At 41.2% G+C, this 23,299-nt stretch overlaps 1 protein-coding gene and 1 long non-coding RNA gene across 6 annotated transcripts in view; both read left to right on the top strand.

The window, feature by feature from the left end:
- The window catches only part of DHRS12 (dehydrogenase/reductase 12), a 38,239-nt gene that overhangs the window by 1,614 nt on the left and 13,326 nt on the right, over positions 1-23,299 (top strand). For 3 of the 5 annotated variants that reach the window (XM_017815024.1, XM_017815021.1, XM_017815022.1), the window contains exons 3-8: positions 2,568-2,650; positions 9,864-9,956; positions 11,288-11,369; positions 21,358-21,419; positions 22,157-22,261; positions 22,804-22,894. In XM_017815024.1, coding sequence (XP_017670513.1) covers positions 2,568-2,650; positions 9,864-9,956; positions 11,288-11,369; positions 21,358-21,419; positions 22,157-22,261; positions 22,804-22,894 — 516 coding nt within the window. The remainder of the gene's footprint in view (positions 1-2,567; positions 2,651-9,863; positions 9,957-11,287; positions 11,370-21,357; positions 21,420-22,156; positions 22,262-22,803; positions 22,895-23,299) is intronic. The other 2 variants (XM_017815023.1, XM_017815025.1) reach the window with 2 other exon arrangements.
- On the top strand, positions 13,024-14,602 carry LOC108497436. Its single transcript, XR_001874830.1, has 2 exons — positions 13,024-13,250; positions 14,479-14,602. It is a non-coding gene; the product is annotated as an uncharacterized LOC108497436 (long non-coding RNA).

Raw genomic sequence — 23,299 nt, 5'->3', positions numbered from 1 at the left:
TTGCTCTCTCCTTGCGTGCTTAGGTTTCATAACTACCTTGTGAAGGAAAGTGCGACTCAGTTAAATTAAACTAATTCAGAACTATTAGCATCAAAGAGTCTTTGGGTTAAAGATCTTCATCAGTACCAGCATGTGATTGATATCAAGTTTCCACTACTGCTATTATACATAATAGCTTTATGTAAGTATTGCTTTGTCTGGTGACTGTTTTGCTCACAAATGGATATGCCTGCCAGGTTTTGCGAGCTGGAAGGCTGGCTGGATCTGCATGGGATTTGGTCACCATGTTTAGCAGAACAACCTTGGGCTCAGACTGTGTGTCTGATGCGTTGTATGGGCATTGCCGTTTCATATGAAATTAAAATGCCTTCCTGATCCTGTTCTCAAACATGTCACTTTGAAACTCAGTGTTGCGGCCCTGGCTTCTAGTTGAATCTCTTAAAGTACACCACGACAAGATAATAAGGATTTCAGACTCAGCAAAAGAATAATCAAGCTATGTTGGCTTTACTTTCAAGCACTCAGACCTTTCTGACTAATAATGATCTCGATGACAATTTCTGTAGTCCGAGTTCAGCTTTTCTCTGAATTGGTGTCTTATGGGTATGCAGATTTGGGCTTTCCTCTGTGTCTTGTGAACTGCACTTCCGGCTTGATACAGTCTTCTCCCAATTACTCTGACAATTCACATGTGTTAAGTTCAAATAATTTCATCTTTACTGTGGAAAATGTATTCAAATTCCTTTCCTAACCCATAGGTCACACCAAAACTTCCCCTATGTCCTCAAAGGCAACAAAAAAGTTTATATCCAAAGTCCTTAAAAATGCATCTCTTTCTGTGGAATGTTTTTCTGCTGTAGACTCTGAGAATGTTCCTGATCAGCTTGAAGGCCAGCTGCTTCTTCCATGTGTTTAATTTGTACCTGCACACATTAGTTGTGCAGTCCTTTGTGTTTTGGGAAGAGCTTCTTAAACATCTGCAAATGCACATTCTTAACTGCCTTAAGGTCCTTGGAGCCCTCCTTTGCAGTGAACTCTGCAGTCACTGTGAGAATGGCCAAAGAAATGAGCCTTGGACACTGCCCCTTCTGATTGACTTTTCTCTCACTCATGAGATCTGTTTTCCCTGCAGCAAAGAATGTCTTTCATTCTGATCTGTTCATATTCAGTGCCTGTCTGTGCACGGTCCCTTCCATGGGATGGTGTTTGTGTTACACAAAATGAAGATTAACTGTGTTAAACATCAGTTAGTGTAATTTGTATTGTTTTCCCAGATTCAGGAGTTTCCTATGGCTGCCTGTGATTGTGCACTTGGTAAAAGTAACCCAGACAGCTCTGGAAGTGCTGTGGAGGAATCAGATGCTGTTAGGAAACTTCAGAAGAACCTTGAGGCTTGTTGGCCCCATCAGCTGCATGCCAAGGATACTTGCTATTGTGGTGCTCAGGGGAAAAACCTCTGTCGTAAACAGAAAATTTCATTATCAGCCCCCAGACTGGGCTGTGCAGTGTGTGACTGCACTATCCCTAGGGTAGTCTTGGTGTTTTGCATTCGGGTTCTGGGCACTAGAAGAGTGACTTGGCACTGTTGTTACTATTATGCATCCTTTGGGATTACATTCCTTGACCTTTCTAGTGGTGAACTGTTAGCAGTCCCTAAGACACCTTTAAAAATAGGTAAAAGTAAAGAGTACAGGTATTCCTGTGACTGAGAGTAAAGCATGACTTGTAATGATCAGAGAATACAAGGCATAAAAATAAAAAAAAAATGCCTACTTTAGTCCTCTTTTTGAAGGCTTTCTTTAATGTGGCTAAGTGATGAGATCATGGCAAGTATCCAGGTCTCTGAGAAAAACCTTGCCCTGGGTGTTCCTTTCAATGAAAAGTTGGTTGGAAGAGACCTGTAGAGGTCACCTTGTTCAGCATCTCACTTGAAGCAACTGTTGGCAACGCTACATCAAACAAGTCATTGCTTTGTCTTGCTGCCTGAAACCTGCAAGGATGCAAGTTATGCATCCTCTTGGGACAGCCTGATCTCTTTAGAAGAAAACTAATGAAAATTATTTTCCTTAATAGATGACCTGAGCCTCCTAAACTGCAATTTGAGGCCATGGTCCTTGTCATATCTCCACTGCTGAGAAGAATTCTTATACCTGGCATTTTTATTTCCTTTTCACAGAGCAATTCTAGTCACTTGTGTTGCTCAGGCCCTTTACTGAACTTTCTAAGGCGTGTATCAAAAGGAGCATTTATAATATAGATGCCTTAGCTTCAATCTCCAGTATGGCTCAAGTATTTCATCCACTAAATATGATGTACAGACCTGACAGAAAAAGGTTTGAGCAGACAGTACTTGGAGTGCAGTGGTCTTTTCCATACATGCAGCCTTGTGTGAGGACCCTATTACAGCATGATACTTTCTTCACCTTGCCTGCCTTCATAGGGACCAGAACCAAGCAGAAATCTTCCACCTCTCTTCTTCAAAGTCTCCCCCAATTAAAGTGCTGATGTCTCCCCCAAATGCAGTTAGTAATTAATTATCAAATGTGTTTCTTGTCTCAATCCACCAGGTGGCACAGTTCATCTGGTTTGCCGGAATAAGGAACGGGCTGAGGTTGCCCAAGAAGAAATAGTGACAGAAACAGGCAATCAGGTGAGTTACCTTTCAGTCTCTTGTTTACTCTTAGAAAAATTGTTAATATTAAAGAGCTTGAAGGCCTTGAGATACTGTTTTGACGTTTTATTCCTGTGTTTTTAATAGTGTTTTCATACGGATGTGGAAACATCTTGTAGTTTATCATTCATATGGTTTGATTTCATTTCATTAGATTATGTTTTCTGTGATAAGTAACATCATTAGCAGCATGCTGTTTTATTTAATGTTTGTTGTTGATATGTTTTGTGGTGTCCTACTTACTATTCCTAACTATGTGGCTGAGGCTTTTAAAAGTTAATGTATTGCAACACTTGCAACAACATTTATGAGTCTGCTGCATTGGAGCTGAAGGTTTTATGTGTCTGAATAACATACCCTTGGTTTGCTAAGGTTGGCTGCTCTGTTAAGTCCTGTGTGTGGTCCTAGTTCCATGCTCTACATGCCTTTCCATCTCATTTTCTTATAATACCTCTTCCTTACCTCCTTCCTTTTGTTACATATTCTTTTTCTCTGTATGTATCATTCTACAGTATACCCCTGTAGCTGTCACTGTTGTTTTTGCTAATTATTCAGGAGAATGTGATTATGGAGAAGCACATAGGTCATTAGCTTTTGGTTTTGGCTGGGATAAAGTTAATATTCTTTATAGCAGCTCCTATGGTGCTGTGGTTTGGATTTGTGACCAAACCAGTGTTGACAACCCATGTTTTAGTTATTGCTGAGAGCTCACACAGCATCAAAGCCTTTTCTGGTTCTCACACTGCTCTGCCATGAGCAGGCTGAGGGTGCATGAGAAGATGGGAGAGGGATCACTAGGACAGCTGACTCCAACTGACCAAAGGGATCATCCGTAAAAGCTGGGGGGAAGAAGGAGTAAAGGGGGACATTCACAGTTATGGTGTTTCCCAAATCACTGATGCATGGGAGGAAGTCCTACTTTCCTGAGGATTGCTAAATGCCTGCCTGACAGTGGGGAGTAGTGAATGAATTCTTTATTTTGCATTGTTTACACACAAAGTTCTGCTTCACTTATTAATCTGTCTTTATCTCAGCCCACAAGTTTTTATCTGTTTTGCCTTTATGATTGTCTACCCCTTTCCACTGGGAGAGGAGTGAGCGAGTAAGTGGTGGTATGGGGCTGAACTACCTACTGGGGTTAATCCACAGCACTTGGATGGAGACCTATCTTCATTTTAAATAATGACTTGGCTCTTGTACACAGTATTTTGATTCCAGTAATAGTTTTTAATGTGGATCAAAAATTCTGAAGACATTTTATGGTTAGAGATGTCTTATTGACTAAATTTCTGCTTTTAGGTTTCAGCTCCCTAGTGTGACACAACCAGCATTACACTTCAGTTCCTTAATGGAGGTAAATTAGATCAGTTGTTATGTAGAAATAAATACTTCCCAGCTGTCTATAGCTGTGTAATCCCATGGCTATAGTAAGACTGGTGATTATCTGTACTACCTCCCTTGCTAACTGCAGTCAGACAGTCTGGGAAAAGAGGTGAGTTTGACCTCTGAAGGTTCCTTCATGTTCTGTTTTCTGTCATCTGGTGAAACAAAACTTGAGGCAAATAATGTTCTTCCTTTAAAGACAGACAAATTACTGCATTCCCACTCTTTGATAGGCTGCAAACCTGTAGTTTCTGTAGTCATGAAAGAGTACAAGGGCACTGCAGGACTTGTTTGTGACCCTGGGGATGGGGCACTTGTATAGAGAGCAGCTTTCAGTGAAGTGTTAGATGAGCTGTACAAGAGGCCCTGTGGGACACGTTGCAGTGGGAAGAGCATTTTAATAAGGAGTCTCCAAGAACATCCTTCTTTATAAGTACTCATTCAGAAGCAATCCATTGAGATAATATAATGCTTTATCTCCAACTTGACAAGCTGTATCCAGACTGAACTTGCTCTTCCTGATAGTTTGGATATAACAAAGCTTCATTTATAATGAAGTGTATAACCAAAGATTTTTTCCGTTTTCTACAACACATGCCTGAGTTCAGTGCTGAAATGGAGTTACTTGGCAGGCACCTGCACCTAGACCTGGGAACTGGAAAATTCTCCTAAATTGTTGAAGCAGATCCAGTCACGAAGATTAGGTTTCACTTTGAAAATGGCTTTTCTACCACTGAGGACTTTTATAGGGAACAGGCGTGTGTGTCCTTTTACTGAGTCAGTGTGACAGTCTTCAGCAGATAAGTGTTGAATTAGATCTTTTTCAATCTCTGAAATCCCTTGTAATATTGAGCATCTGCCTAAAAAACCTTAGCTGTTCTCTACCAGTAGATAACAGTAGTAGCTATAAAAGTAGTAGCTTTTAGAGGTATCCAGCTCAAAACAGTAGAGCAGTGTGAAGTTTGTGGTCCAGAATGATTCACAGAATGAGTAAGGTTGGAAGGGACCACAGTGGGTCATCTGGTCCAAACTCCCTCATCAAGCAAGGTCATCCTAGAGTACCTTATTACAAGGAGAAAATTCTGACCCTAATTCAACTAAAGAGCTGAAATCCAATGGCTAGAGAGAGTCATGTGCTTTTTATCTTCAGGAAAGCAGAATTATAGGCAGGGAATAATGCCATATAATTTTTTCGGCTTCTTCACTTATCTCATTTGCTTGTATAATGAGTATTTAAAGAAACAACTTGGAAAGAGAGGAGGCCCTTTAATGATTATTTGTTGTTTTGCATGAGAACACATCCTCTGCATAATTATTTTAAAACAGCCTTTTCCTGGGATACGTCATAAGACTATCTGTGGTGTGTCTTTGAGACTAAGTGCTATCTAGGAGAAGAGTAGGAGTTGACATGCCTTTGTATGCAGATAAATGCCACTGTGCTTGTACTATGTAGAACACAACTCTGTAAAAAGGAAAATGAATTGCCTGTAACAAACAGCAAGAGGTTTTTGAGGCAGGCATTATTTCTAGCTTTAGTGGTTTAGAAAATTATAACTTTGCTCTATGTCAGTATGTCAAGCATCCCCATTCCTGGCCTTAGTATTGCAAAACTGCAAGAGTGTTGTGACACGGGATGACTAACAAGAACTTAGCATTTAATGCAGCAGTTAGCATGGAAGGGGATGCAGAAGGCACCTGATACTCTGAGACAGCCGGAGTGGGTGCAGTGGTGCACCTGAAAGCATGCTCTCCCACTCTGGTTGGAGCAGATGTGCCTGGCACATGGGACACTGGCCCAGACCGAGCTCCAGAGGAATAATCTGGCAGATGTTGGGCTGCAGGGAGTGACTGGTGCTTTTCCCTGAGCCTGGGGCAGCGTATGATGGTGGCTTCGTTTACTGGGCTCTGCTGTCATCAGGGTGCTGGGCTGCCAGGTGAAGCGACAGCAGGAGGTGAGCAGGCTGCATAGCCATAGGGAATAGAAAGAGGAGATTGACAGGGTCTTTACAGAGAGCCGAAGAGCACATGGTATGGAAGGAAGGATAGCTAGAAGCTGTGCTTGAGTAGGCAGAGGATAGAGACTCCTAAGATGAGGAGGAATGGAAGCTTGTGAGTGCTGGCAACAGAAGGCAGGCTCGTTCTCTGCCTGCAGATGTGCATTTATAAGATAGGTATAGTGCCATGGTAACAGATGAGGAAGAACAGGCTCTGTCAGGGCAGGTGTTAGAGACACATGATTCTGAACAGTTGTTGACAGTGGGAGGAAGTGGTGGGTGATAATGGCTGAAGGCTCCTTCCTATGGGGGATGCAGGCACCCATCTGCAGTCTTGGCTTGATGGCTTGAGAGGTTTGTCACTTGCTGGGGATTCAGATCTAAGGTATTGTGGAGAGTCTGCTGAGGCTGGTCTGGACCTAGGACCAATACCTCCTGTTGCCCAGGATGTGGGCACCTGTGACATTGTGAGGGGTGACCTGGAGTTCAAGAGTGCTTACAGGGAGTCAAGGGCATAGGGGCCCAAGGAGTGGTCCTCTAAATCCTTACAGTGGAAGGGAAGGGCTTGAGTAGGAGCATACACACCCCGCAGGTCAACACCTGAATGTGTTTCTGGTGTCACTTTGGCCTTTGTCACTTTGTCTATGGCCTTTATGACCTCTTTGACCTCTGAAAAGTGAGTATTACTGAGCAGCAATGACAAATTGGAGCAAGAGTGTCTTTGCCAGCAGGTTTGCTAAGCTAATGAGGAGGACTTTAAACTGGTTTCATTAGGTAGTAATCACAGGGACAGTGAATAAATGTCTAGGGGACTGCAAAATGGAGGAAGCTCTCACAGTTTTCATGTGAAAGCAGCATGACTGGGAGCCCATTTCAGATGCCTATACACGAATACACATGATGTAGGAAACACAGGAATCCATGCATGATTGCAGAGCTGTGATCTCACTGGGATTAGAGAGAAATGGTTGGCATTACTAGAGTGGTGGAGTAGATGTATTCCCTTGCCCTTTGTGCTGTTTTTGGCTGAAGTAGAGTTAATTTTCTTCACAATTGCTAGTATGGGGCTGTGTTTTGGATTTGTGCTGAAGACAGGGTTGCTAATACAGAGATGTTTTTGTTATTGCTGAGCAGTGCTTACACAGAGCCAAGGCCTTTTCTGCTTTTCATACTGCCATGCTGGCAAGGCAGTTAGGTGTGCATAGGAGGTTGGGAGGAGACACAGTTGGGACAGGTTGACAAACTGACCAAAGGGATATTCCAGACCATGTGACATCATGCTCAGTTTATGAAGTGGAGGGAAGAAGGAGGAAGGGGGGGATGTTTGGAGTGATGGCATTTTGTCTTCCCAAGTAACAGTTACGTGTGATGTGGCCCTGCACTCCTGGACACCTGCCTGCCCTTGGGAAGCAGGGGATTAGTTCCTTGTAAAAAGCCTACAGCACCTAGTATTCCCAGGCAGTATCCCATCCAAGTACTAGGCCCAACCCTGCTTAGCTTGTAAGATCAGATGAGATTGGGCATTCTCAGGGTGGAATGGCCGTGGGCTTGTTTTGCTTTGCTTGCATGTGTTTCTTTTGCTTTCCCTATTAAACTGCCTTTACCTCAACCCATGAGTTTTCTAGCCTTTTAGCCTTCCGATTCTCTCCCAGTCCTGCTGGTGTGGGAGTGGCTGTGTGGTACTTGGCTGCTGGCTGAGGTTAAACCACAACACTGTTTTAGAAACAGAACCTGGAAAGTCAAGGAAGAGGAGTGCTCTCTGTGAGGTAGTGGCTCGAATTCATGAAGCTTTGCTTTGAAATGAGTAATGACCCATTGAGAACTTTTGGGTAAGGTGCAGAGGTCATACCAGTGTGGGTGACATCATGGTGGATGTCTGCTGTAGACTGCCTGAGGAAGTAGAGGAAGTAGATGAAGTCTTCTTAGAGGCCTGAGGAAGCCCCATGGTCACAGGTCCTGGTATTCATGGAGCACTTGAACCACCCTGACACCTGCTGGCAGCATGTCAGGGCATAAGCAAGCCAGGAAATTTCTGGAGAACATCAAAGATGATTTTTTTTTATATGAGTGTTGGCCAAGTCAGCTAGAGGTGATCTCTGCTGGACTTGCTATCAGTAGCAGTCTTGAACAACTGCCTTGGTGGAAGAGGTCATGAGACTGTGGAATTTAAGATCAAGACAGACAAGAAGGATGTGTAGTAGAATGACAATATTTGGGTTTAGGAAAGAAGATTTTTGTTTTGTTTTTTTATGGAGCTGTTTGGTAGCAAAAGGCTGTGGAAAAGCTGGTTGATCTTCAAAGAAAAGCTCTTCAAAGTGGCAAGTTCTTCCTGTTAACTGGAAAAAGACAAATCACTCATCTTCAAAAAAGGCAAGCAGGATTTGGGGAACTACAAGTTGATCAGCCTCACCTTGCTCCCCAGAAAACTACAGAGCAAATCCATGAGAGCCATGAAAGACAGGAAGGTGATTGAGAAAACACAGTGTGAATTTTTCAAGGCCCAACTTGGACTGACTGTCTTGATTGCTGCCTTTAATGAGATAGCTCTGCCTATGGACAAGAAGGAAGCAGTGTGCTCCTGAGGTTTGACAAGGCTTTTTACATGCTATCCTTGTAGCCATTTTGGAGAGATGCAGTTTGAACTGGTGGATGACAAGGTGGGTGGAAAACTGGAACATGTGGCTCAGAAAGTAACAATCAACAGAACAAAGCTGATCTGTTAATGATTTTTAGTGGCAACCCCCGTGAGTCAATACAGGGGCAAAAATTGATGATATCTCTTTAACAGCTCAGGTGATGGCGTGGAGTGCAGTCTTTGCCTAGCTGGCTGGAAAGGAGCTTTGCAGAAAGGGACGTGGGGGTAACAAGTTGTTTCTGAGTGAGCAGTGTGCCCTGCGGCAAGGAAGGACAACACACCCCAGGCTGTGTGAACGTGAGTCTAGCCACCAGGCAGAGGGGGGTGTATCTTCCTCTCTGTTAAGTCTTTGTGAGATCACAGCAGGACTCCTGTGCCCAGTTTTGGACTCCCCAGGTTGAGGAAGTCAGCAGTGTCTTGCAAGTCCAGCGGAGGGCTGCCCAGGTGACAAGGGAAAAGGTACATGTGATGTACAGTGTGAGTCTAGGAGGCTGATTTTGCTCAGTGTTGAGAAGGCCAAGGTGGGTCTTACTGTAGTCTACAGCCATGTGATGGGAGTGTGGAGGGAAGACAGTACTAGGCTTCTCCTGGAGGTCTGCAGTGAAAGGACCAGAGGCAGCCAACACAGATTAGAACAGGGTAAAAAAAATGCTGAGTAGATAGCAGGAAAAACTTTCACCATGGGGGTAATCAAGCACTTGAGCAGGGGGCTCAGACAGGCTGATGAATCTCCAAGTTTGCCAAGCAGCCTCCAGAGGTCCCTTCCAAGCTAAATTATTCTCTAATGCTGTGACCTTGAACATTTCATTGGAAAGTTACTTACAGCCAAAGAGGAAGCTGCTGTATGAATTGTTTAAACTGAAGTATTGCAAGCTTTGCAGTATTTTTCTAGTTCTCTGCTATGCATGACTGTCTGTCACGTATTTATCTAAGTAGGACTCTCTCTTAATAACTTTGGCATTAAAAAGCTNTCTCAGAAGCAGCTGAATCAAGTGACTAAGCATGTTTTAAGGACTAGAATTATATTTCCCAGTTGTGCATGTTAACCTGTTTTAGTTGTGTTCTGGAGACAATATTTTTTTCATACTGCTTAAGTACTTTTTCACCTAGACAAGCCTAAGCAGTGAAAAGGGTCTCTTCACTGTCCCTGTTATTTATAAGTAAGTTTCTTTTCTTTTAGAATATCTTCTTGCATATTGTGGATATATCTAATCCCAAGGAAGTATGGAAGTTTGCTGAAAAATTCAGAAATCAACATAAATTAAATGTGTTGGTAAGTTTACATACTTAAACCTTGTGTCTGTCTTTGGAGTGCATAGCCTATGAATTTGTCCAACAGGTCATGTAGATGTCACAATTTTTCTTCCAGTTCTCTGCTTAATTTTTTCTAAATGTTTTTTCGGGCGTCCCCATGGTCTGTTTGCTCTTGTCCATTCTCAGTTCACAAAGATATGCTACAAGAAGAGAGAAGAGCAGTACTTTTTCAGCTGCATCTTTTGAGACTCTTATCACATACCTTCTGTTTGACTTCCATTACTAGTTACTTTGTCCCTCTTAAAACTAGACCTTCCTAAAGATTAAACTTTTATGAAAAGTCTAAAGACAAGTCTAAAATAGAGCCAGGGAGAGAGCAAACAGTTAAATATCATGGTTGGTAAGGGGCTCAGTACACTTTCCCCTTTATTTAGCAGTGAAAATTTGCTCAGGGGGCTGTTCTAAAGCTGAGGCACCTGGAGCAGTTTTTTTCTTGCTTAGTAGATGAGGAACTTCTGATAAAAATGGGAAAACAGCTTTTGAGGAGTGGCAGTGAACGAGCAGGAAGGTGTGTAGGGACAGATATTGTTTTGAGGTGAGAAAGAAAAGCTCGAGCTCCCTCTGGAAGGTAAAATAGGGAAAGAAGTGTGTCTGAGCTTATGCTGGTTGCACACAGCTTGTAGGCTTCTGGCTATTCATGAGGATGTGCCTTACAATACATACCAACTGTGTGGTGCAGCACTATTCTTGGCAATGTGTGAGTCAGGTGAGGCATCTGGGCAGAATTGCCAGGTCGACAGAAAAGCTGGGATCCTACAACCAGGACACTGAGTCACTATGAAGCACCTCTGCTAGTTAGCTCTGCTCTTCTCAGGGCTAACTATGATGCAGCAACCTGCTGACCTGGATAACCTGCCAGATTTGGAGCTTATTTGTTGTTTTTTTTTTTTTTTTGCTGAGGGTGGGAGTTCCTGTGGGTCATTCTACTGCATGATGTACAGTTTACTTATGCATATTTAAGTTCCAATATTTTTTCTACAAAATAAAAAAAGATGCTTGCGTATTACTTTCTGTGAAAAAAGAGTTTAAAGACTTGGAGTAAGGCACTGAGGACTGTTGGTTCTTAGTGTAATACATCTGTGGTGAGCCATTTCTCTGGGGATTCTTTCTTTTGTGAGAAACCTCTATGATCAGCCATAGAGTGACTTGGAATAGCATGGTTTATTGAAACAGGTTGTGGCTTTGTGTTGCAGTGTAAAAACCCAGCAAACTAACATTGACTGCTTGTATGTGTGGATTTCCTTGTAGACATTTGTGTAGATTATTTTGTTTAAAGGAATTGTTTTACAGATCAACAATGCAGGATGTATGGTGAATAACAGAGAGTTAACTGAAGATGGACTTGAAAAAAACTTTGCAACAAACACTTTGGGTGAGTATGGATTGTTTAGTTCTGGAACATACTTATTTTGGTTACAGAAGTGTGTTTGTATAGCTGGATTCATGAGGAACGTATTCCTGCTTAAAGAGGGATTGTACCATTGCTAAGCCAGGGAAGGAGCAGGGAAGGAAAAGAAGAAATATTACAGCTTGTTTGGAGTGTCATTGTTTTTAATTTCTCAATTTTTCAACTGTTCTGCTGTCAGCACCTTTATTTATCATAGCAGCAGTGGACAACTGCAGATAAGATTTAATTAAATAATTCAAAATTTGCTAGGAAATTTTGTTCCAAGCAGTGCTGCTAATGATGCTCTTTGTAATAAGTGTGCTTCTATGGCTTGGATAGAGCTTGGAGCATGTTCAGGTATTTAAAGAGACATTCAAATGTGTCAGTAGGCTTGCACAGCCCTGTTTGGTGAGACAGGCACTGTGTAGGAAGACTGTGCTGTATACAGTGCCCTGCACTCTCTCAAAGAGATGTAATCTCTAGTCAGGTGATAGAGCAGTAGTGGGCAAGTCTTGGGCACTCCACATAGAAGGGGCCTAACCTATGAACTGTGTCATGGTGGTATAAGAGGCACAAGTGAAGAGAAGCAAGTCAAGAGGAAAGGGGAGATGCGGATGAGCAGGGAAGATGGCAAGCAAATTGGAAAGTTCCCCCATAAAAGCCCTGGAAAAGATGTGAGCAAACAAGGAGCCAGCAGAGAGAGCCAACGAGCAAACAACGAGCCAGCTGCTGCTGCTGCTACCTGTAGGGCTGAAAGCTGCACCTCTTGCAAAGAGAGATGTGGTGCTTGCATCAACCAAGAGTCCTGACGCTCTGTCTCTGTGCAATGTAGGTGATTCTCTCAAGAAATTGCCTTTAATATATTCAAAAGTGATGCATTAAGGAGGAACTGTGGTGCTTCATGTTTTTCTCCTGTTCATCAGCGTCTGGAATGAGGAAGGGGAAAGCTTAGGCTATAAAGATAAGGCATTTATAGAACTAGCATAACCCGGAAACCACTGTTGGTTTTTATTCTTAGCCTTTTTCCTGTGTTGCTTTGTAAACTAACATTTTAGGTATAAATGTCCTGTGCTTTGCTGATATAATGTATACAACTTATTTTTTCTGCTAGTCTGACTAAATTAAACTGACAAATCAGGAATAAAGGCACAGATTCATTTCCTTCAAACTAATCTTCTGCTAACATTCTTTTGTTTCCCATAGTCAAAAAATTAATAATTATTTTATTTTGCCATCAAATTTCCCCTGGCTGCAGAAGTACAAGAACTTCTGCACTGAGAAATGTATTCACCTTAAATTAGTTTAACCCTCTTGTGGTTTTTCAAACAAAAATCCAGCAGTGTGCAAAGATACAGTTCTTTCAGAGAGAAGCAGAGTGAAACAAATACTACAGTCTGAATGCAAAAGCTTGTTTTGGTTTAGTTTTAAACATTGAGGAAGTTAATTGCTGATGAACCGTACTAGTGCATCACTTGAATTATATTTTATCGCAAAAGTAGAAGCAGCAAGTTCTGCTTTCCCAGCTGTAAATCAGCCTCACTAGTGATATACAGCTGCACAGAGGAAGCTGAATTATGGTTGTAGCAAACTAGGAAAATGCCTGTATTATCTTTTGTGAATATTACCCATAGATCTCCTTTATTTATTTGTGTATCACTTGCTGCATGGTTGTATAAGAAGTTTAAGGAGGTGAGGCATCCTCTGTTGTCCAGGTTCTTCAGAGTTCAAACAAGGACTGGGTTCTTTGCTTAGACCGGTTCTCTCTAGACAAGAATAAGGATTAAATTTTGAATCTCTTAGAACAGAGTGGGACTTGGTTGAGCTGGAAGAGGCTGGCTGTACAAGAGGAAGCTTCTGTGCTTGCAGGTCAGACACACATGAAGGACCAGTGCTACAAAGTGCCTGCTTTTTTGTTCAAAATTGCAGACAGGGTAATAAATCGTAACTTCTGGAGCCATAGTAGGAGAAAGCTGTTTGGAGAAACACCTCTCAGAGTAGATGCTGTGTTATTTTCCCAAGCATGAGATGCCTTTGGGTGTGCTTCACTTTGGAGAAGTTATTTCTCTGTCAGTAACTACCTGTGTTTATAGGTTCCCAGAGGAAAACTTGGCTAAATTGGGTATGGCTGGTATATAGGTTGGCTGTAAACTAGCATGTGGTCTGAGAGGACAAATTAAATTCCCCTCTCTGTCCCAGCAGCACTAAAGCCTGAAGGGTGGTGTGGGCTCAAGACCCCTGTTTAAAAAATCTACAGTCATTCCCCTCGATAGCAACACGGAAATGCTTGAATGATCTCTGCAGAAACAAGATAGAATAATATCAGTACCTTTTGCAGATCTTCACATTAAGGGTGTTCCTTCTATGTTTCTTTCATTGTTTACTTCTACCCTGGATCTTAGCTCTGATCTAGTAAAGGAGCATGTAGGTTGTAACTGTCTAATAATGCAAGACTCTGAAATATCAAAAGCTTTAAATGCAAAACAGAGTCTTTGAATTCTGTATCTGATATCTGATTAACGCTTCTATAAGCGGTAAATTTACTCTTTTAGGTGTCTGAAATGCTGTGGAGCTTTTAAATTCACTGTAGGAGTATTTCCCTCGTAACTGATCTGTTAGTCCATTTCTGAGCATAATGGATGCCAAGAGTTCAGTTCTAATTGATCATGTGCCTTGTGAAACACATTTTTTATCTTGATCTTTTCTTGGGCGTATATGGGACAAAAAGGACTGCATATATACAAATTTAATACAGGTTGGAATAGGAAGTAAAATTCCTTTAATGTCAAACACTGCTGACTGGCTAATTGAGGACAGCAACTGAAATAGGACATGTACAGTCCTCTCTGATGTTGTCAGAATATGCAGGTGGGTGAAGGTCAGGAATATGCAAAATGCAGGTTGAAAGTTCAGGCTTTGTATGGTTTGTCTGATATTCAAGTTCAAACTGTAAGCTGCTTTGAGCAGGCAGTGGCAGCTGCGTCTGTGCTGGTGCCTGTAGCATCCTTAGAATGGGGATCAGGCTCAAACACTGTGTGGCTTGTCATGATTCTGTTGTTGCTGTCAAGTGAAATACTGTTCCTTTTTTCCCTGCTAGAGCCTCAAGAATTGTTGACTGATTGTTGGAGCTCAGTGAAGGTGTAGAGAGCAGAACAGTTGTGGAGCACTCAGACTCAAATATGGGAGAACTAACCAGACATGAGTCTGAAATAGCACTTTGCTGATTGAAACACACCCTCAGTACGAAATGGAGTGACTGGCTTGGGGTGATGCGGGCAGGTTTCCTGGGGAGCTGCCAATCCCGATGGGCAGATTTTTATTTTTGTATTCTTTAGTTTGTGATGTTGCCCTTACATTTCTTCCTGTGGGCTGACCATGTACTCAGGGTTGTATCTGGGAGTTGGGCAGCAACAAGCAATCATTTCATCTGATGAGACTTGCAAACTTCTGAGTCAACATTTTTTTTAATTTAATTTTATTTTACTTGTTTTAGTATAACTCCCAGCAAAGACTATTAAAGATGGCCCTATTTAGTAATTTTAGAAAAAAATGTCAGCATTGATAAGCACGTGTCAGCAAAAGCAGCATGTCCTCATTAAAGCACCAGACATTTAGCTGAAACAATCTTTGTTCCTCTGTTTTATAGCCTTCCTCACTTTACTTTTACTCAACACATCTTCCTTCTTGACATGGAAAAATGGCATATATGTTACATTTTTATTGCTACTTACCAGCCAAGAGGATGCTAAAACACACTCAGAGATAAATAAATGATGCTCCCAGTATGCACCTTTTCTTCAATCTAACGTGCTCTCATGTTTTAATAATATATAGACATACACATTTACTCTCAGTGCAAGAAGCAGTAGAGCCAGAGGAAATAAGATGTTTATCTATCACAGTAGCAGTACAGCCCATCTTTGGCAAACTCCCCAACCTGTATGGGTATTTGTCAGTCTCTTCCCTACACATTTACTGTATCTAACTGGTGTTTCACACAAGCCGGTGGAGCCTGATCAACTGTGTTCTGAATTACTTGGAAGTCAAACAACTTGGATATCAGCTGCCAGTCTGCCATTAGTTCAATGCCTGAGCTTTGGAAAGACAATCTCACCTGTGAAAAGGAGAGTGTGATACCAATTTTCTTTCTAAAGAGGTTTGAGACTTACAGATGAGAGATGCCACCTGAAAGGATAAGGTTTAATATAATTGCACATCCAGTAGCTGTACTAAAGCCTAGGTTCCCAGGACACAGAGGAACCCTTATTGAGCTGAGCTTTGTAATTTGAGGGAAATGTAAACCTTTGTTTTGTCTTTCATGTTTATTGACTCTTCCTACATACTCTGTTATTGCTAGTGCATTGGAATTGACCCTCAGAGACAGCACACTAAAATCTTCATTCCTGAGCTTGTACTCAGGAAAGAGACTCAGGGATCTCTGAGACTAAGAACTGCATAAATTGTAGGCTTGAAAAGATAACCAGGTCAAGGAAGAATGTCAATTTGTTTGTTGGGGGTTTTTTGTGTATTTTTACTTGGACTCAAGAAAAGCAAGCCAGTTTATCTGATTTTTACCAGACGAATGAGCCATTGAAATCTGTACAATAGAAGTTTTTTGGTGGTTAGTTTTTTTTTTTTGTTCCCACTTTTTTTCACAGTCGAAATAACACTGTTCCTACTAATACTGCAAAGCTCAGGCAGATGAAAAACTTCACTGAGTGTGGTGCTGGCTGCCTGCCCTTCTCTGAATGTTAGCAGGCTAGAAACCTAACCAGCAATTTGCCACTGATTGCCAGATAGAACATCAAGCGAAAAACATTCTAGAATCCACCAAGACACTTGCGTCTAGAATAATTGCATCATCAGTTAATTTGGTGTTATAAACAGCTGGTGGCTTTACAATATTACTTCTGCTGAAACCATAATTTTCTTTAAAATTGATTTCTAAAGTACAGGTTTTAGGGTCACATTAAATCTGTAAAGCAGATCGGACTGTGTTGATGTACTATTTATTAAATGTGATATCCTGTTGATTTTTAAGTCTGAAATATGTGAATCCTAGGAGGCTTCCAGGTTTTAGCAGACTAAAGCTCATTTACAACACCAGCAGTTTGGAAATCTACATTCACAGTGTTTGTTTGTATTTTCTGTTAGAGCTGTTCTTTATTTTGCTTGGTTTCCTGTTCTAGATTTGTAGCCTTCTGGGGGAAAGACTAGTGTCTAATACACTGTAGACTGCTGTCCCTTGCACTAGGATAGTGCATGTTGTGAGATCCACAGTGAAATAACTGTTGCAAGAACATGCAGAGCTACCTTTCCTCAAGACCTAAAAGTAGTGTTTTCCATAGAGTCCCTTCAGCTTCTACATCAGGTCATGGGAAAGGTAGCATAATTCTATTTAGGAGTTTATGAAGCAGACAGGCTGGTTTTTATAGTTTTTTGGGCTTTTTTTAAAACAACTGATGATATGAATTGAATGTTTATCTCCATAACAGTGCCTCATTTTCTACACTTACATCATTAATGTTTCACTCTGTGATTGCGAAACCACTGAATTAGTACTTATCCAGCTTGACAGAATAGCTCACTCTGTGAAGTCAAAAATGGGAGTTATTAATTAGAGCACAATATTGGATTACTCTACTAAATTGAGAAGATCTCAGAGCAAGTGGAGCAATTACAAAACAGGCCACAAGGGAATGTATGGTGACTCAATATTTTTGGTGTTTGTTTTTTTTTTTTTATTTAGCAAGTAAATATGAAACTTAAATAAACATGAATGTGATCAGCACTTGTGAGGGAGTGTGTATGAACAAAATGTGTTCCCATAAAATGCCATGCTTAATACTTTTATGTGGAATGACTATGTGTAATGCATAGATTGGCAACCCACGCTGTCTACTTTACCATATGATACAGTTGGTTTAATGATGTGTAATGGTGGAGTTGCTCTATAGGAAAGTTTTAATTGCACTGTATTATACATGATTTCCTATTATGTGAGTTCAGCTTCAGGACATAGAGTTTACAGTAATTTTTCCAAAGCAAAGCTGATGTTGCAGAGGCTGTTTATCTTTAAAAGAAGTTGTACATCAATCCCAGGAGCCTTTTTAACTGGAGAGAACAGGGCAAGCAGGTACTGTGTCAAACTTCATTATACAGAACCTTGTCCAGTAGGTTTTGCTAGTGAGCTCTTCACCTTGGCAGAGTTCATTGAGGGCAAGACAAAATCCTGTATGTGAGTGAGTGTGATAGACTGGACTCACGTTCTGCATTCCTGCTGCTTCTGAGCAAACTCCTAAATTCATCTTGCTGAACTCCTTTGTGTCACAGAAAATACTTCTTTTCAAAGGGAAATGCTATATACCATTTCACTGATTTCCCCCCCGCCCCTGCCCCTTCCCCTGTTACACTAGTGAATGGGAGACAATCTTTTGGGCCATGTAGACATTATACCTTCCAATGACAGGAAATGATGATGTCACACAGTCCTAGATGCAGGTATTGCAGCCATATGTCCAGCACTGCCTGTGGGTGTGCTCATAGCTCCCTGCCTGCTGCTGGGCTGGAGATGTGTGTGAGCAAGAGGCTGCTGCTCGATTTTCTGCTGTAATTCAAAGTACCCTGCTCTTTTCCACAGGCACTCAGACCTGTGCAAGAAATGGGCCGTAGTCCAGGAGAACTGTTCAGACAGAAACATTCTGCTCTCAGTTGCTATGTATCCTAGAGGGCTCTCAATTCCTCCTCTGTCATGGATACAAGTGCTGTGGAACAGGCACTGGGAAATGTGGTGGCCTCAAGGCTGAGCATCTCCATTCACAGAGTATGTGGTCAAGATGGGGATGTGCTTTCTCCAGAATCCCCCAGGAATACTGGCAGTCCTTTTTTTTTCTGGGAAAAAAAAGGTATTCCTTTGTTTCTGACAGAACCATGAAGGTCCTCTCAGGGAAGAAACAGGATCACCAAGATAACCAGTGCTTAATGCTTTTAGTGCAAGGCACATCTCCATTGATTGTCACCTTTCCTTTCACATACTTTTGTGTTAAACTATTAAATAAAAAAGAAACCTCAAAAAATCTGTACAGTTTGAACACAGTGATAATTAAGCATTAGTCACATTTGATAAGCTTTACCTTTTTTAACTAAGCTTCATGGGAGGAGGTTTCTCCTTTAACAGACAAAAATTATTTTTATATCAAGGAAAGGTACTAGAATGCTCAAGTGTTCATTTTGGAAAGGCTGATATCCAGTACATTGGTATTAATAATCAAGTATTGGCAAAAGGATATACAATTTGGATATTACCTTGATTTCCTTAAGTAGGGGCAGAGGTGAATATTAGTTTCTTCTACCAAATCAGTCTTGGTTTTGCTTGCAAAGTTGTTTGTTTGGTTGGGTTTTTTTAATCAGAAAAATTTCCTTTTTTTTTTCCTATAGTGTTAATACGATCCATGTTTTTATAAGGACTGTGACAGGCAATGCATTCATTTGCAGCTTCCCCTTGTACTTAGAAATTAATTTCTGTGTTGCTGCATGCTGCGATATAGCTGTGCTTGACAAAATACCTGCTGTGAGGTACCTGGCTGTGCCAGGCCTCTGCACTGGCTCTCCTGAGTGTCCTTCCTGTCTGCCTGAATAAAAAATATGGAAGTTTCAAGTGATCATGATGTATTCCAACCCACAGTAAACCTTATTATAAGGTATATCTATTCTGTTATTACTGTTCTAATTTCTTATGCAGCCTGTTTTGCCTAACAGACCAGCCCAGGCAAATAAGAACGTATAACATCCAAGTATATTTGTTAAAGCAGTAAGGAGTTTGTGTTCAAACCCTTAAAACGGGGACAGTAGTTGGTGAAACATTTAGTAGTGGGTGAGATTATATGCTTCAGCCTTAATGCCTGATGCATCGCATCTGTGGGTGTTTTGAGATGCTGTTGCTTAGCATAGGAAGCTGGGATCAAAACTATTCTGTTTGTGCTCTGTCTCAAAGCAAATGAGCAAGTGGTTTTATGGGGTAAAAAGATAGAATGCTCTGGCTTTGTGGGATTTACCAAATTCTTAATAAACTTGAGGAAGAGAGGAGACACTGGCATTGCAGTTAGTTTGTGGTTTTAAATAAGCACATAAACTTCTGACAAGCTGTAGTTGCTCTAAGCAGGATTTCTGGCATGAAACATTTCTCTCCTCCAGCTGGAAAACAAAACAAAACTCAGTTGTTAATGAGGCAACGTTAATGCATTCATCTTTGCAGCTTTTTGGAATTAACAAATCAACATGAAGCCCCTTAAAAGTGTTAAGTAATCTGCAGGACAGTAAAATCGAGCATCGTCATAGCTGGTGCATTGCAGCTCTGCCTTTAGGACATGCAGCTTATTTAACCAAGACATAATGCTACTTTGCATTTTGAAGAATCCATAGCAAAACAACATGTAATTCAGGCTCTCAGCTTGTACTGAAGTGTTTTTTTTTTTTTTTTTTTTTTTTTTTTCCGTCGCGGCAGCGCGGCAGTCTCCCATGACAGTCACTGGCAGTTCTTGTCCTAATGATGTCATCGCTCAGTCTCCCCGCCACCACCAGGGGAGACGTTCGGGCTCTCGTTATTCGCTGGCAACTGCCTTTGCTTGCATTTTCTGCTGAAGACAGGCTGCATTTACTCATCTGCTGTGTATTTGCTTTGTTTGATTTGCCAGGGTTTTAAATATATTATGTGCCTATGAGCGTGCCTCTGATTATATAGAGAAAATGAAGACTGCTGTAACTGACAGGGGAACTGAACAGTTTGTTCACCAAGCATGTAACATGCTTGATTTTGGTAGTTTTTCTTTTTTAATTTTTTTATTTTTTTTCTGTATTTTAATTGGGTGATCTCATTGTCTGTGAGGAAGAGAAGTTATAAAGACATGCTCAAGTCTTCATGCCTAGTGAAAAACATGGCCTCAGTTGCTCATGGAAAAAAATGCATTTATCTCTGACATAGAATTATTGAACTAGAGCCATTTGTAAAGGCATGAGAGGGAAACAGATGCAGAAACGCTAGACTAAATGGGGCTAGATTAACTTTTAATTAAACAGACCTTTTTAAAATATATTTTAAATGGAAAAAAAAAATCTCTGAAGAGATAAAACCAAGCAAAATCTTTGTGTTGCACTCGAGTGGGTGAAACATCACTAGGTGTGTCTATGTGTCTGAATCAAATACACTAACAGTTGTACACTGATGGGAATAACAAACTTTGCGGGTCATGGTAACAGCTGTAATGGAATATATTTGTGTGGTGTGCACAACTCTATGCTAAACAAACATGATTAAAGCAGGGAAGGACACAGTTAAGTTTCCCCAAGTAATCTTAGCTTGGCCTTGGGCAAGCAGCATTAATATTTTTCCCCCAAGGATTCCTTATCTTCTGTAATGATCATGCTGGGGATTTAAGAGGCGGTTTTTGTGTGCAACACAAATCAAAAGTGTCAGTGTACTCTGAGTGATTTCACAGTGAGAGGGCAAAAATGGACGAGTCTTAAGTGCATATGCAGAGTCCTAAGAAATGCAAGTGTGAAGCACAATTTTCTTCTCTCATTTGTGACCTGGCCTAGATCTGTGTATATCTGCCACACTTGGTGGGGGGGAAATGCATTCCCTGTTTCTTCACTGGCATCACCTCCCCCCATCCAAGGAATTCCATATCTGAACCATTTTGCCTTCAGATTTATGACTGAATGTAGTGAGCAGTTTGGTCTATAGGTACAATAAACATAAAAGTCTACAAAATAATGGATATGCTTTTTGCTAAGTAAACGGCAACATGAACCACTACAAGTTGAGTTGGCACATTGCAGGTAAAGCAGTTAAAAAAAAATCATTGTCAAATTCAGATCAGGTTTCAGAGACTTTGGGTTTCGGGTTGTTATAGAAGGTGGGTGGAGAAGAAAGCATTTTTAAAAAGAAAAGTTATGTTGGTGCCTATCTGTCTTTTAGGTACATACATCCTGACAACTGCCCTGCTGCCCCTCCTGGGAAAAGAAGCTGATGCCAGAGTGGTGAGTCTGTAATACTGTTTAAATGGGGTGCTTTACAGTGCTTACCTTCTGATTTGTGACAGCAGTTCTTTGTACTAGGAATGCAGAATTAGTTATAATGCTGTAAGCATCTCAGAATCCTCTTGGATTTTGCTAACAACCACCTCCTTCTCCAAGGCGAAGCTCCTGCTTGCTACTCTCAACCCTTCATTGGAAATCAGAGTAAAACACTTCCTTTGGAAACTTACCCTTTTACTTTCCTTAAGGCAAGTTACCTCTTGCAGCAGGGTGCAAAATACCTACCACAGGAGTATAGGCTTAAAAGAACTTTATAGATCTTGATGTAAAATAAGACAGCAAGTGCATTTTTTAAAATTTTATATTTCCCAAGTTTTGTATGGCCTCTTGTTTTCTAGTTAGCTTCTGTAAATGCTAAAGAAACAAAATACAAATAGTGCTGTTCTGCTACTTTCTTTCTCCCCATTAGTTTTCAAAAGGAAGAAGCACAGAATCCCCCAAATGAATCAACACCACTTTGAATGAAAATCACTTCCTAAAAAAATTTGTATTTCTTCCACCTCATCTTCAGGTATGCTCCACACATGAGCACAAGCATAGTGCAAAGAGTATGCAGAGGAATCCTGCTCCCTACGGACTTTCAAATATGGCCTGAAGACCTCATTTCATGCATGAATGCAATTGTGGGGAGTTCCTGGTTTTGCTTTTCATTCATTTGCTTTTCATTCATTTCATTACAGATAACTGTCTCTTCTGGGGGCATGCTAGTTCAAAAATTAAACATATCTGACTTGCAGTCGGAAAATGGGACATTTGATGGAACTATGGTGTATGCACAGAACAAGGTACAGTCTATGGTATTGAAAGCAAAGCCCAGCACGTGTTTGCTAAGCAGCTCAGACCATCAGCTTTGCAAAAAGCCTGTTGCTTTCCCATTGCATCCAACCCATATAGAGGCACATGGGCAATAATCTTCAGGAGTGTGCTGGCATACCCTTGTGAGTGCATACATCTTGCATGAAGAGCATGGCTGGATTTTCATTTGATGTGATAGAAGTCTCAAGGGGGAAAACTGTCTTTAGCTGATGAACCCTGTCTGCCTGCTTAGTTCTTGCCTACAGTCTGCAGCAAGTAGATGTGGTCAGTAAAAAGCAGTGCTACTGCTTTATAAATAAGCTTGTGGCCAGGATATGGATGGCAGTGAGTGTGGTGGTCTCTGATGAAATTAACCAGTAAATCTAGTCAGGATGAGCAAGGGTGTATTTCTGCTATACATAAATGCTCTGGTATTTACAGCACATTTGATGTAGTTTATTTCCCTGGGAACCACTTAGGTGAACAGGCTGTTGAACTCAATGCTAGTCTGGCTCTTGTTGCTCTATCCTAGAGACAGCAAGTTGTCTTGACGGAACAGTGGGCAAAAGCTCACAGAAACATCCATTTCTCCGTAATGCACCCCGGCTGGGCAGACACTCCAGGTAACATCTGCTTCACATTCCGACTATATTTTTTTTCTTTTCAGGATTAGTCTAAAAGCAAGAGACATGAAACTTCTTGGTAGATTTTTCCAACAGGTGCAGTAATTCTTCTCTCCAAACTGGTGCTAGAGGTAGTTTTGTATCCCCTTGGAAGCTCTATTCTGCACAGTGTCTATCTGTGTACATCCAGAGAATAATAATGGGCAATGAATGTTTCCAGCCCTGCACAAATGCACAGCAGAGCCATAGTTCTTTAAGGTAACCTTTAAGTTACATTTGTAGTGGAACTGTTAAATGCACAGATGTTAAATGCACTCTCTAAGTACCAACATGCAGACGTTGGGAATTCATGAGGGCATGTAGGAAAATGGAGAATGCACCCCTGTGCAAGCCCTGTTCCTCTAC

The sequence above is a fragment of the Lepidothrix coronata genome, unplaced genomic scaffold (assembly GCF_001604755.1).
Source record: "Lepidothrix coronata isolate B3197 unplaced genomic scaffold, Lepidothrix_coronata-1.0 Scaffold48, whole genome shotgun sequence".
Classification (NCBI taxonomy): Eukaryota; Metazoa; Chordata; class Aves; order Passeriformes; family Pipridae; genus Lepidothrix; species Lepidothrix coronata.
This window is presented reverse-complemented; position numbering and strand designations above follow the sequence as displayed.